The 13,860-nt window shown below is 38.6% G+C and overlaps 1 protein-coding gene across 6 annotated transcripts in view; it reads right to left on the bottom strand.

The window, feature by feature from the left end:
* Positions 1-13,860, bottom strand: part of LOC121486587 (TLC domain-containing protein 4-like) — a 104,758-nt gene that overhangs the window by 45,659 nt on the left and 45,239 nt on the right. For 5 of the 6 annotated variants that reach the window (XM_041747564.1, XM_041747561.1, XM_041747563.1 and 2 more), the window contains one exon: positions 4,527-4,692. In XM_041747564.1, coding sequence (XP_041603498.1) covers positions 4,527-4,681 — 155 coding nt within the window. In that variant the 5' untranslated portion in view covers positions 4,682-4,692. Of the gene's footprint in view, positions 1-4,526; positions 4,693-5,747; positions 5,851-13,860 lie in introns of those variants that run through there. The other variant, XM_041747565.1, reaches the window with a different exon arrangement.

A 13,860-nucleotide genomic window follows, 5' to 3' on the forward strand; every position in this document is an offset into this window, starting at 1 on the left:
TGCAAGAAACTGTAATTCTAGCGAGACATTTAACATTTTGAAGAAGTTAAATCTGGAAGCATTTAAATATAGGAATGGAGTACATCTAAGAGTATGATATAAAATTGCCATTTAGAAATCCAAGGGCTATGACTTTACTTTGGAATTAATAATGAGAAGGATGCCCAGGTCTACAATTTCCCGCAAGAAAATGGTGGAATCACTTATTGGTTAAATATTCCAAAGCAAGAGTGCCAGGGTAGCTCAGTCAGTTGGGCATCAGACTCTTGATTTCAGCCTAGGTCTTGATCTCAGGGTCATGAGTTCAAACCCTGTGATGGGCTCCACATTGGGTGTGGAGCCTACTAAGAGAGAAAGGGGGAGAGGGGGGAAGAGAGAGAGAGAGAGAGAGAGAGCGAGCAGAGCCTATCTAATGATGAGGTTGACAAAATTTTGTAGAGAGAGCACCTGGTAAGTCCACTACCCTGCAACCTGCTCCAAGCCCCAACCCTAACATCACTGCAGTAGTAGTTTCCTGTTCCAAACAGTTAGGAATAATTTCTAAATCTACTGACCTTCACCAATTCTATATTCTTGAATCGGAATTCGAATGGATCGTGAAATGAAAATTTATTGCCTTGGAGATTTCAGTGTTAAATGCACATTCACATGCACTGCTGCACTTGATTCCTATACCAATCCATGAGAAAGCTAGAATAGCTATTATTAGTCTCTTTTTATCATTATTATGAAACCAATTCTAAGTAGAAAAATTGAGGACCATGAATTTATACAGAAAATCTATTTTTAAAAGAAACACTTGAGTGAAACCAAAATGTTCACGAGATCTGGGCTGAATTTTCTTTTATAGAAGGAATAAGGTTTAGATGAAAAACATCAGTTTCTACGAACATATCTTGCTAATAATTTAATGATTCAACCAACACCCAAGCTCTATGATGCACTACTTAAAGAAGTGTACATAGGATACAGTATATTTATTCACACAATGAAAAAGTTTACAACTAATTAAGTTTCTTTTCTCTTCATTAGAATAAAGGATAAAAGGAACAGCAAAATTTTCTCTTTAGAAATTAATAGGATATCAGTCTAAAATATGACCCCAAATCTTTAACACTGACACATATCAACTAATATGAAGCTTGATATTAGAAAGTCTTATTGTAACTTGAAAAATCAATATGCTTGATCTAATAGTGTAGGTCTAAATAGATATACCATGTTACATCATATTTAAAATGCTCAAAGATCCTCACTAATTTATTTATTTATTTATTTAAAAGGTTTTATTTATTTATTCATAGAGACAGAGAGAGAGAGAGAGAGAGAGAGGCAGAGGGAGAAGCAGGCTCCATGCAGGGAGCCTGATGTGGGACTCGATCCCGGGTCTCCAGGATCACACCCCAGGCTGCAGGCAGCGCCAAACCGCTGCGCCACCCGGGCTGCCTGATCCTCACTAATTTAAAGGCACTGACAAAGAATACTTTGTAACACCAAAAGATCATTTTGAAGTGTGAATAATCCAATTTATCTGGTTTACAAGTCTGGAAATTTCATTCCAAAGGTATCTATACTCCAAACACAGCAGTTTAAGGATGTAAGTTCCTTTGCAGCAAACAAAACTCTCCATCTAAATAATCATACAGTCAGCTTTCTATTGCCATTCAAAAATTCTATGACACCAGAAAACACAACCTCTCACTAACTTATTTTAGTGTTTAATAAACTTACACCAGAAATTTTCCCCTTGGAAAAATGCAAACATTTTGTTCCTAATACTCAACCCTCAAATTCCCTTTTGTGTTGAAATGTTACATGATAAGTGGGAAGAATTACAAGCCCTAGCTGATGGAAATGGTATATAATTCATGAGAGAAAAGTTAAATCTTATTTGGATCAAATAAGCTCCCACTGTAATGAGCAGGAAAAAAAAATACCCTATGTTTACATACTCCTCTGCATTAAAAGTCTATGCATTCAGAAACTTCTGTTTAGCAAACATTTCATAATCTATTCTTTATTTTTTTTTTACAATCTATTCTTTAAAACCAGACTCTTGGCAAAGCAAAATGTAGGTTCCTCACAGTCTAAAATGAAACACCAAGATGCCCAAAAGAAAATACTTTTTTTTTTCAAAGAAGGTTAAAAAGAAATGTTTGTGCTAATAAAAAGACAGGGAAATAATGGAAATAATGACCATTGTAGAACAGCAATTTAAAGTTACTGCTCATTTGCAGAGTATTAGTAGGAGTATTTCCAAGAGAAATTATAAAGCTCAAACAGACAAGAGTTAAAAATTAGAGAAGTGGATTTTAAAATTAGGAGTATTTCGACACAATAGGACTTTCTATACCATAGGAAACAAGTGTATATAAGAAAATGTTTTTTAATTATAAGATATAAATAATACCTCTATAAGTATGTTTTTTTCTGAAAAAGCAACAATTAAATACAGCAATTTATCACTTATACTTAAACTGTCATCTCTCAGGGTGAATTTTCTGGTGAGTTGTTTTTCCTCCTGTCCTTTTTTCTTCTGTAGGGCTTAGACTGCTCATTATTCAGAGATTCTTTCCTGATTATTAGTAAGAATTATGTGGGTTGTGTTGATCTGGGTGTTTCAAGACTGGAAGCTGATTTCAAGACCTATATATGTACTTTACTCAAAAAACAGTCAATCTTTTTTCTTTCTTTACATTCTACCTCACAGTTTCAGTCTCATGTAAACCAAGCTGGAGTGGAAACAAGAGAACATTTGAAAGAGAGACAAAAAGAGAGAGAACACCATTTGAATAGGGTAATGCATCTTCTATAATCCCAGACTCCTTTTTCAAATAGGAACTCAGTTTCCCAAATGGTGATTCTGCACACCACAGAATGGCAGTGATTAGACTGAATAATGCAAAGCATTTTTCAATTTCATTTCATTTTCATCTTTCCCTCTATCTCTCTGTACCATCCCTATTTCGTGGGCTCCCTGCTCTCCAAGATTCAGATGCCCTTACCTACCCTAACCATGGTGAAAAGGAAATGAAAATAGCTCAAAATTTATTCTCAGAAAATTGGTCTCCCATCCCACTCCTCAATCCTTCCTTCTCTTTCCCTATTCTACCTATCTCCATGTTAGAAAGGGTTTTTGAAAATAATGGTTAGTATCTTTTGTTTTTTTTTGTTTTTGTTTTTTTTAATTTTTATTTATTTATGATAGTCACAGAGAGAGAGAGAGAGAGGCAGAGACATAGGCAGAGGGAGAAGCAGGCTCCATGCACCGGGAGCCTGATGTGGGATTCGATCCCGGGTCTCCAGGATCGCGCCCTGGGCCAAAGGCAAGCGCCAAACCACTGCGCCACCCAGGGATCCCGGTTAGTATCTTTTGTATCCCACTTGTGCAAAACATCTTTGTGCTATTAAGACAAAAAACACATACTTATTTTTCAAAACTACACAGAGAAATAGTTTTCATTTTTTGGGTAAAAAGAGCTATAGCATGTATAAACTGGACAAATCAGTGTAAGGTGCAAAAGGAAACAACTGAGGTCTTATTCACAGTCTTAAGTTATAAAAGTGGATGCCTACAAACCAATTTGACTCAAATAGAGGGGATTTCCAGTCAAAAATGACCATTCTCAAAAAAATACTTAGACTTTGGCAGAAGTTAATTCTAAAAGGAAATTTCGATGAAAAATAATTATAGCAAGTTTAGAGACCTGCTGAATTCATTTTATAGTTAGCATTAACTTCAAGTAAACAACAACAAATATGGCGATAGCTGCTCCAATTCACCGTAGTTTGCAAATGCTTAGTGATGTGTGGGTGAAATGTTCTCAAGCACATGAAGCAGTCATCAGAGTCATTTTGTGTTTGAAATGTTGTGTGAAAGGTTAACGAGTTGCACACACAAAATATCCATAAGCCAACTAATTAAAACTCTGCAGATTTCTTTACCCTAAACAAGTACTTCTCATTTTCCTTATTTTTTTTGGGGGGGGGGTCTTAAATAAAATCTAAAAAGTGTATTTTACTTTAACAAAAGAATAGATTCTGGTGGGCTGAATTATAATAAAAAGTTCATCAAAAGAGAGACAGATATGTTAACCATTTACCACACTCTTTGGTGTACAGCATTTAACTGCCTTCAGTCTGGCTAAACCAGACAACACTATATATAGGCTACTCACAGCCCCAGCCAACATTAACTTCTGTGATCACTTCCAGAGAGCATGTGTTTGTTATCATAAACGTTTCAGAGGAGAATGTAAAACAGGACTCTTCTGAAGTCAGCTGGAATCTACTTAAATGTTCCCACGCTTCCCCAGAAAGTTCAATTTTTCCTAACATCTTTCAATAGAAGAATTTTCTTGTATGAGATCTGTCTACTTACTTTCCTTTTCCTCCTAAGGTCAGATAAAAAAATCTGACCTTAAATTTTGTTAGACCTTAAATGAACAATTTTTTGGAAATATTTTAGATAATTTTATTTCATAAAACTAACTTTCAAAAATCAGTTACATTTTCATATGCTTTACCTGGAGTTCCATTCAATCTTCTTCTCAAAGCTGAGACTAACAAAACCTGGAGAAACTTTTGCTGAAAACCAGAAACTTATAAAGTAGAAAAGAAGCTGAAAGGTGAAAAAGCTGGTAAAAACAGTGCTGGAGACCACTTTGGTGTTGGTGTCCATATTTCTTCAACCTGTTAAGGAAAAAAAAGATAGCTGTTAATTGCTTTAAATTGCTCATAATAAATCTAATTTTATTTTAAAAGAGTTATGTGCTTACATTTTTAATAATATATTTTAACTTGCACAAATACCAGAATACAAGGAAACTAAAAGACTTTTAAGTCTTTATCAGCTATTTGTCATGTATTTTGTATTTGTATTTAAAGAGAAGGGAAAATTATCTTAAATATCTCACTATTGTCAATTTTAGAAGGCAAATTTAACAGTATGATTTCCAAAATTATCTCAGTCTTAGAGTTTAAGAGGGCATTTCAAGTACTATAACTGAAGGTATTCTTTTAGTAATATTTTTAATTAAACTTAGGAAAAATCACCTGATTTCTCTATGCCTTAACTTCCTCATCTATATGAGTTCATTAGATAATTTCTAAGAAACAATTAGGCCAAAAATCATAATAAAACCAAGATTATCTGCAACAGCAAAACAAAAATAATTATATTATAAAAATTGTACAGTGAGACAAATGACATTTAAAACAAAATTAAAATGTTAAGAAGAATAATACTATCTTAGAAAAAAGAACTATACCACTGTTGCTGCTTAAATTAGAATTTAACTTTTAAGAAGTATTCTGCAATCACACACATCTTTGAACCAAAAATAGCCCATGGCTTTTTATCTCTAAAATAAAAGATTTTTATAAAAGAACTTCAGGTTTTAATGGTAGAGTTAGTAGAAAGAATAGTAATATGCATATATACACATTCAAAGTATGTTTTCCATCTCACTGAACTGAACTGTATTTGGATCCTAAAATCTTCGGAACATTCAGACCAAAAGAAAGACACTAAAGCATTTGCTCATATTCAGCAAATACAGCATTTCTAGAAATGGCTCCATCTTTGAGAGAGCTGACCCTCAAATGAAAAGGAAATGAATCAATACATATTTCCAGCTGCCTCATGTGAAGAAATAAAGTCACCTACTGAAGCCAATTCACTAGAGAAAAGCCAAGTCATTGACTGTACTAGCAATAACCCCACTTCATTCCCTTCCAACCAGGACCTCATAATAAGAATCAGGCTCCCACAGGGCCCCTTCTGACAGAACTCATGTGTCTGTAATGAGTTCTTTCCCCATTCTTTCTTTCTGATGTGTGTGCTCAGTAAAAATATTGATATTACAATTCTTCTCCCTGAGATTCCATTAACCTTATTGTTCATTTACTTTTTTTTACAATTCAACATGTGTTTTAGGGTATTAAAAATTTAATTTGTGATCTTTTAACCTAGGTTTAATATTAACCAAATAACACATAAAAGTTTTGTACATGAATTAAACATCATTATAATTCACTAAGTGAGATGTAATAGGGAAAATGGTTTTCTAAGATTAAAGTAAATGGGGATCTGGAGGCCAGGTGGGCAGATAAATATTAAAAAATGAAACCAGTAACCAGAAAGGAGTGGAGAGTTTAAGCTTCATTGTGAGGATAGCTTGCCCTGAAGGATTCTGTATGTTCCCTGTTAGTCCTGGTGGGTGGCTGGACATAAGCTACTCATTTACTTTTGTTAAAATTCAACTATATAATGAGCATTTGTTTCATTAATGATTTCTTTTTTTTCCAAGGTGCAACTTTTTTTTTTTTTTAAGATTTATTTATTTATTTATTCAGAGAGAGCGAAAGAGAGGCAGAGACACAGGCAGAGAGAGAAGCAGGCTCCATGCAGGGAGCCGGACATGGGACTCGATCCCGGGTCTCCAGGATCACACCCCAGGCTGCAGGCGGTGCTAAACCACTGCACCACCGGGGCTGCCCTCATTAATGATTTCTAAAGTTATATTATAAAACATAGTAGGTATCACACAATATTATCCATTTTATGAACTATTACCCAGCATGTTAAAAAAACACTTGAACAACTCACCATTAAAGACATTCCTCATTCCTACTGGAAGAACAAACATTATTAAAATGTCTATCCTACCCAAAGCAATCTGCATATTTCATGCAATCCCTATCAAAATACCACCAGTATTTTTCACAGAGCTAGAACAAATAATCCTAAAATGTGTATGGAACCACAAAAGACCCCAAATACCCTAAGCAATCCTCAAAAAGAAAAGAAAAGCTGGAGGCATCACAATTCCAGACTTCAAGTTATATTACAAAGCTGTAGTCATCAAGACAATATGGTTCTGACACAAAAACAGACAGATAGATCAGTGAAACATAATAGAAAACCCAGAAATGGACCCACAACTATATGGTCAACTAATCTTCAATGAAGCAGGAAATAATATCCACTAGAAAAAGGACAGTCTCTTCAACAAATGGTGTTGGGAAAACTGGCAGCAACATGCAGAACAATGAAACTGGACCACTTTCTTACACCATACACAAAAATAAATTCAAAATGGACAAAAGACCTAAATGTGAGATAGGAAACCATCAAAATCCTACAGAACACAGGCAGCACTCTCTTTGATTTGGCTATAGCAACTTCTTACTGGACACATTGCCAGAGGCAAGGGAAACAAAAGCAATAATGAACTACTCGGACTTCACTGAGATAAAAACCTTCTCCACAGTGAAGGAAACAATCAACAAAACTAAAAGGCAGCCTATGGAATAGGAGAACATATTTGGGGATCCCTGGGTGGCTCAGCGGTTTGGCGCCTGCCTTTGGCCCAGGGCGTGATCCTGGAGACCCGGGATCAAATCCCACGTCGGGCTCCCGGTGCATGGAGCCTGCTTCTCCCTCTGCCTGTGTCTCTGCCTCTCTCTCTCTCTGTGTGGCTATCATAAATAAATAAAAAAAAAAAAAAAAAAGGAGAACATATTTGCAAGTGACTTATATGATAAAAGGTTAGTATCCAAAATCTGTAAAGAACTTACCAAAACAACACCCCAAAAATAACCCATTTAAGAAATGGGCAGACATAAATAGACATTTTTCCAAAGAAGTCATACAGATGGCTAACAGACACATATAAAGATGCTCAACATCAGTAAGCATCAGGGAAATACAAATCAAAATCATGAGATACCACCTCATCCCTATCAGAATTAACTGATAACTAAAATTAACAACACAAGAAACAATAGATGTTGGTGAAGATGCAGAGAAAGGGGAACCCTCTTACACTACTAATGGGAATGCAGACTGGGCAGCCACTCTGGAAAACAGTATGGAGGTTCCCCCTCAAAAAGTTAAAAATAGAATTATGCCATGATCCAGCAATTGCACTACTGAGGATTAACCCAAAGAATACAAAAATACTGATTCAAAGGGGCACGTGCACCCTGATATTTATAGCAGCATTATCAACAATAGCCAAATTATGGAAAGAGTCTAAACATCCATTGACTAATGTATGGATAAAAAAGAGGTGTTATAGACACAACACCCCCCCCCCCGCCACATACACACACACAATGGAATATTACTCAGGCATCAAAGGAATGAAATATTGCCATTTGTAATGATGTGGTTGGAGCTATACTGTATGATATTAAGCAAAATAAGTCAGTCAGAGAAAGACAAATACCATATGATTGCACTCATATATAGAATTTAGGAAACAAAACAATAAACACACGGGAAGGGAAAAGAAAGAGAGGGAAGCAAACCATAAGAGACTTTTTTTAAAAAAAGAGTTTATTTATTTGACAGAGAGAACACAAGCAAGGAGAAGGGCAGAAGGAGAAGTAGGCTCCCTGCTGAGCAGGGAACCCGATGCAGAGCTTAATGTGGAGCTCATTCCCAGGATCCTGAGATCATGACCTGAGCCAAAGGCAGATGCTAACCAACTGAGCCACCTAGGCATCCCACCATAAGAGACTCTTAATGATAGAGAACAAACTCTGGGTTGATGGAGGGAAGTAGATGAAGAGGACTAAATGGTGATGTACTTGTGATGCACACTGGGTGTTATCTGTAAGGGACGAAACACCAAATTCTACTCCTGAAACCAGTATTACACTATATGCTAACTTACTAGAATTTAAATAATAATTTAGAAGAAAAAAAGAAATTCCTCATTCCTAAAAGGCTACTTTTTGTTAAGTCTGGCTTATTTTTTATTTTTAACAGATTCACTTTCACTTAACGGGGTCTTTAGGGTACATGTTGAGTCTCCCTTTGCAAAAATGTCTCATTTAAAACTAAAGAGCTCCATATAGTCAGTGGAGCTGTGGCTTCTATTAAAGGCTCAACAGACAGAAGCTAATTAAATTGTTCTACTCCCAGCTTTGTTTCTTATTAAGCAGCTGCTTGCTTCATCAGTCATGCCAAATCAAGGACAAATCCAATGATTTTTTACAAATTTCCCCAGAAAATCAAGGCTTCCAGTAGAAAGCAAAGTGCCCCTTTCATTCGTTGAATCAGACAAGAAAAGGGGGAAAATGGACAATGCTTATTACTGACCTAGATTAAGAATCTTGGAGGGGCACCTGGGTGGCTCAGTGGTTGAGCATCTGCCTTTGGCTCAGGTCATATGATCTGAAATAGACTTGAGAAATAACTCCTGCTATCCCATAAGGTTCTCTCTTGGTCTCTTATATGTAACATTTTTAACAGATATTTATATGGTACTCAATCTGCATATAATGCAGAGCTGGGAAAGATAGCTAATATAATAGGTTAACAGAATTAGTTTCTAAGTTATCTTCATAAGCTGAAATAGTGAATCCCAATCAGAAAGAAAAAGTATAATAGGAATACATTTTTTAAAGGCAATACCTAAGTACAAGATTTAGTATAATAGCTACATAACACACACACACACACATACACATACACACACATACACACACACACACACACACAGTGGAAGCCTTAGCATTTTAAGTTACACAAACCAATGAGAGATAATGTAATGAAGATACGAAAAAAAAAAGTTCAGGCTCATTTATAGTCAGCATAAAAGTATACCTTTGGATCAAGATACTTATTCTCACTTTACTCTGAATTAATCACATATCATTGGGAACAAGATTACTTAGAAAAGACTCAAGAGCATTCTGCAAACATCTTCGGTGTCATGCGGAAAAGTGAAAGAAGGAACTGATTCTGCATTACTCAAAATGGCACAAATGGCAAAAATTACAGGGAGGGAAGAGTTCAGCTTAATTTAAGGAAGAACCTTCTAACAATTTAGAAGTGCCCAAGTATCCATCACGGAGGTGGTAAAAGGACCTCAAGGAGGTGGACCTGAGGCTTTGAGAGCACTCTCAAAGAAAGATTCTCTAATTCTAGGACTAAACTGAACCTGAACTTTGGTATCTAAAAAAAAAAAAATTGGGGGGACCTGCCTTGAGCTCAGGTCATGATTTCAGGGTTCTGGGATGGAGCCCTGCATTGGGTTCCCTGCTCAACACGAAGCCTGCTTCTCCCTACCCCCTCCCTCTGCTACTCCCCTTGCTTGTGCTTTCTGTCAAAAAAACAAAACCTTTTAAAAATAGACAATTTTTCATTAACACTATGTAAACTTCTCAACAGTCTATCATTTAGGTTTTTAAAAATCAAAATTACATATGTAGGAAGATATTAAGTACATATAACTCAGTGGGGAACACACAGAGTTGCGGTCTTGAGGTTGAACTTCATTCCACCGCTTGCTGTGTGACTCAGGACAGATTACTAAATTTGCCTTACCTGAACCTCAGTTCCCTGTAAAATGGGGATAATACTACTAGCTTGGCATGGTTGTCATGAGGCATGAACCATACGTATGTTGGACACTTAGAACAGTACGTGGCATACGGTGCACATTCAGTTATGTTTCTGCTTCCACCACTATCCGTCCCCAGCGGCAAGAGGGTATGCAATTTCTGGGTCTGTCACCACGCCAGCCAAGGGCAATAAGACGACTGTCTGGCCACTAGCCCTTAGGCCCCTAACCCCTCCCAGTTGGCATTAGTCAACAACACTCTCACATGCAGGCAGACCCCATTGCAGATACCTATCTGCAGAGACCACGTGACTCTCCCTATCATGCTCCTGAGTTTCTCCCCAGCAGCCACCTGACCCAGCCCCTCACTGTTCACCTCCCAAATCCTCCCACTAGGCCCCCCATTGTGCTGCTGCTCCATGCCCAGGGAACAGATCTCTGTCCTTGGCCTCTCCTCTGTGAGCTCTGAAAACCACCCTCCCCCACCCCTCCAGTCCCCTCAGGTCATCACTGCCTGGTCTCCCACACTTCGGAACCAGGAGGTGGCCCCATGTCCTCTTTACTCCTCATGGTCTCCTTTGGGCCCGACTCCTCCTGTCCCCTGCTGCCTGGAAACACCCAGCATGCTTTGCTCCTGCTATTTAGTGATGCCACCTCTCCCTCTCCTCACTGGTATTGTATATTCCAACCTCTTGGATGTTTTCTCCCAGTCAGAGACTTTCCCAGTTCCCCAATCTCCTCAAGTCCTAGTGACTTCTCACTGAGTGACTTCTCACTACGTAGAAGGTGCAGCCTTCCTTAACAGCCCTGTCCTTCTTTCTTCATCAGAACTGGCACCTCTTCCATGCCACCTCAACCACTCATGGACCTTTATCATTCCTGATTCACTGTTTTCCTGACTCCACAATAACATTTCAAGTATTCCCCTGTTGACCTTTATTCAAGTGTGCTCAGTATTACAACATTTTTGAGTCCACTGACTTCTTGGCTTGTTCCCAACCCACCAGCCCTTTCCTGTGTTTTACTTCCCTCTTTCATCAGCTTAGATCCTAGAGCCTATCATTTTAGTAATACTCTTACTAGCACCCTACATTCCTATTCCACTGCCAAGAGCTGGCAAAGCTCCAACCCCAGAACTGCTCAACTATTTACTCAGCGATGAGCCCTAAACAATCAGAGCTCTGTTGGGAAGTGCCACACACCAGAAGGGATTGGGGCTGGTGAGTGAAAAATGGCAGAGGGATTAGACAGCCCTCAACACTGGCTGCACTCCCATCACACTGCCCTGGCCGACCCATCCTCTCACACACCACCATTCATTTTCCAAATCATCCCTACTTTTCAAACCTCTAGCCATGCACCCCCATTCTCAACAGATAACCCCCATCTGACCTCATAAAAGAACAGAAGCTAACATAAGAAAACGCAGTCACCAACTACCTGCATCTTCACCCATCTGTCCTTCCATCCCAGGACAACCTCTCCAACCCATGCACTCGGGATCCATCCTTTCTGGTTGCCCTGGGAATCTTCTGCTCCCCGTGATCCTTAATTCTCTGCAACTAGATTTTTCTACTGGCATTTAAACAGGCTCAAGTTCTCAGTAGAAACAAAAATCAACAAATCCACCACTTCTTTAATCTGATAGTTTTCTCTCTTGCCTTCTCTCCTCCCCCCCCCCCCCACTCCCTTGAAAGACAAAGTTCTAGAAAGGTGTATCCATACTACCATATCTCATCTCTCTTGCTCTTTAGCCCACTCCATTCTATCCCCACCTTCATCACTCCCCTGAAATGGCTATCACTAAGTCAACAATGACTCCTAACATGGCCTTCGTGTTACCTGAACTCTCAGAAATGTCAGACACTATTGACCACTTTCTCCTTGTAATACTTCCTTCCCTGTGCTTCTCTAACACCTTACTTCATCTTCTGTCCAGTCACTAAATAAGAGAATTCCCTAAGGCTCAATCAGATCCTCTTCTCTCTACTTGCTTCCTATGTGATTTCACCTATATCTGTGACATCAGTAACCACTTACATGCAGAACAATCTCAAGTTGAAATATCCCTCCCAGACCCTTTGAGCTCCTGATGTATACAGCCCACTGCCTACTTGTCAGTACCACATAAGATTTCAAAGGCATCTGAAACCAAGCTCATGACTTGACCCCTAAACTTAGTCCTCTTCTAGGCTCTTCATTTCAGTGAGTCTGTATATCCAGATTTGACAGACAGAGCCTAGGAGCCATCCTTAATAACTTGCTTTCTGGACCTTCCTATTATGCCCCATAATCCAATCCAACAAGTCTATGGGTTTCATTTCTCAAAGAGCTTTCAAAAATATCCATTTTTCTCTAGCTATGATCATCACTTTTCTAGACTATCTGTAAACCGCAGACTATCTCCAAACAAACTGGAGGACTCCAGGGGAATCTTCACTCAAAGCTGCCCTTGATTATGTCACATCCTCACCTACCCCCAACTTAAAACCTACAATGGTTTCCAAGTGCTCTTACGAGTACCCTACTTTCTCTAGCCTCAACTGGCACTTGCCCTCACTTGCTACACTCCAGCTAGTGTGACCTTTCTGTTCCTTAAAGATGCCACATTCTCTGCCTTTAGAAGGCCTTTGCAGAACCTATCCCCACCCCCCACTCTGCTTCCTACTCCCAGGTTAACTCTCATACTTCTTCAGCTCTCACGTCAACCCTCACTTCCTCAGAGAGGCCTTCCCCAAGCTCCAGCACCAGGTCAGCCTTCTCTGCTCTCATAGTCATAGTGCCAAGTTCTTCCCCTTTACAGCTGCAATTTTTAAAAGATTTTATTTATTTATTCATGGGAGACACACACACAGAAAAAGAGAGAGAGAGAGAGAGAGAGAGAGAGAGAGGCAGAGGGAGAAGCAGACTCCATGCAGGGAGCCTGATGTGGGACTTGATCCTGCGTCTCCGGGATCATACCCTGGGCCAAAGGTGGTGCTAAACTGCTGAGCCACCCAGGCTGCCCTACAGCTGCAATTTAAAAAAACTATTTTTTTTAGTATACTAATATGCAGTGTTATATTAGTTTTGGGCATACAACATAATAATTCAGTAAGTCTATATGTTAGAAACACTCACAACAAGTATAGCTCCCATCTGTCACCACACAACACTATTACAATACAATTACTATATCCCAATGCTGTGCCTTTTATTCCTGTGACTTATTCATTCCATAACTGAAAGCCCATATCTCCTTCTCCCCTTCAGTCATTTTGCCCACCTCACACTCCTCCCCTCTGGCAACCATCAGTTTGTTCTCTGTATTTATAGGTCTTATTCTGCTTTTTTTTTTTGCTTGTTTATTAATCTGATTTTTAGATTCCACATGAGTGAGATCACATAGTTTTTGTCAGTTATAGCTACAATTTAAATCAATGTCTCCTTCCCCTGGTGAAATGTGAACCCCCATGAAGGTGGGAAACATGAACTTGTTTCCCCTGCCACATACAGGGCCTGT

The sequence above is a fragment of the Vulpes lagopus genome, chromosome 3, assembly GCF_018345385.1.
Source record: "Vulpes lagopus strain Blue_001 chromosome 3, ASM1834538v1, whole genome shotgun sequence".
Lineage (NCBI taxonomy): Eukaryota > Metazoa > Chordata > Mammalia > Carnivora > Canidae > Vulpes > Vulpes lagopus.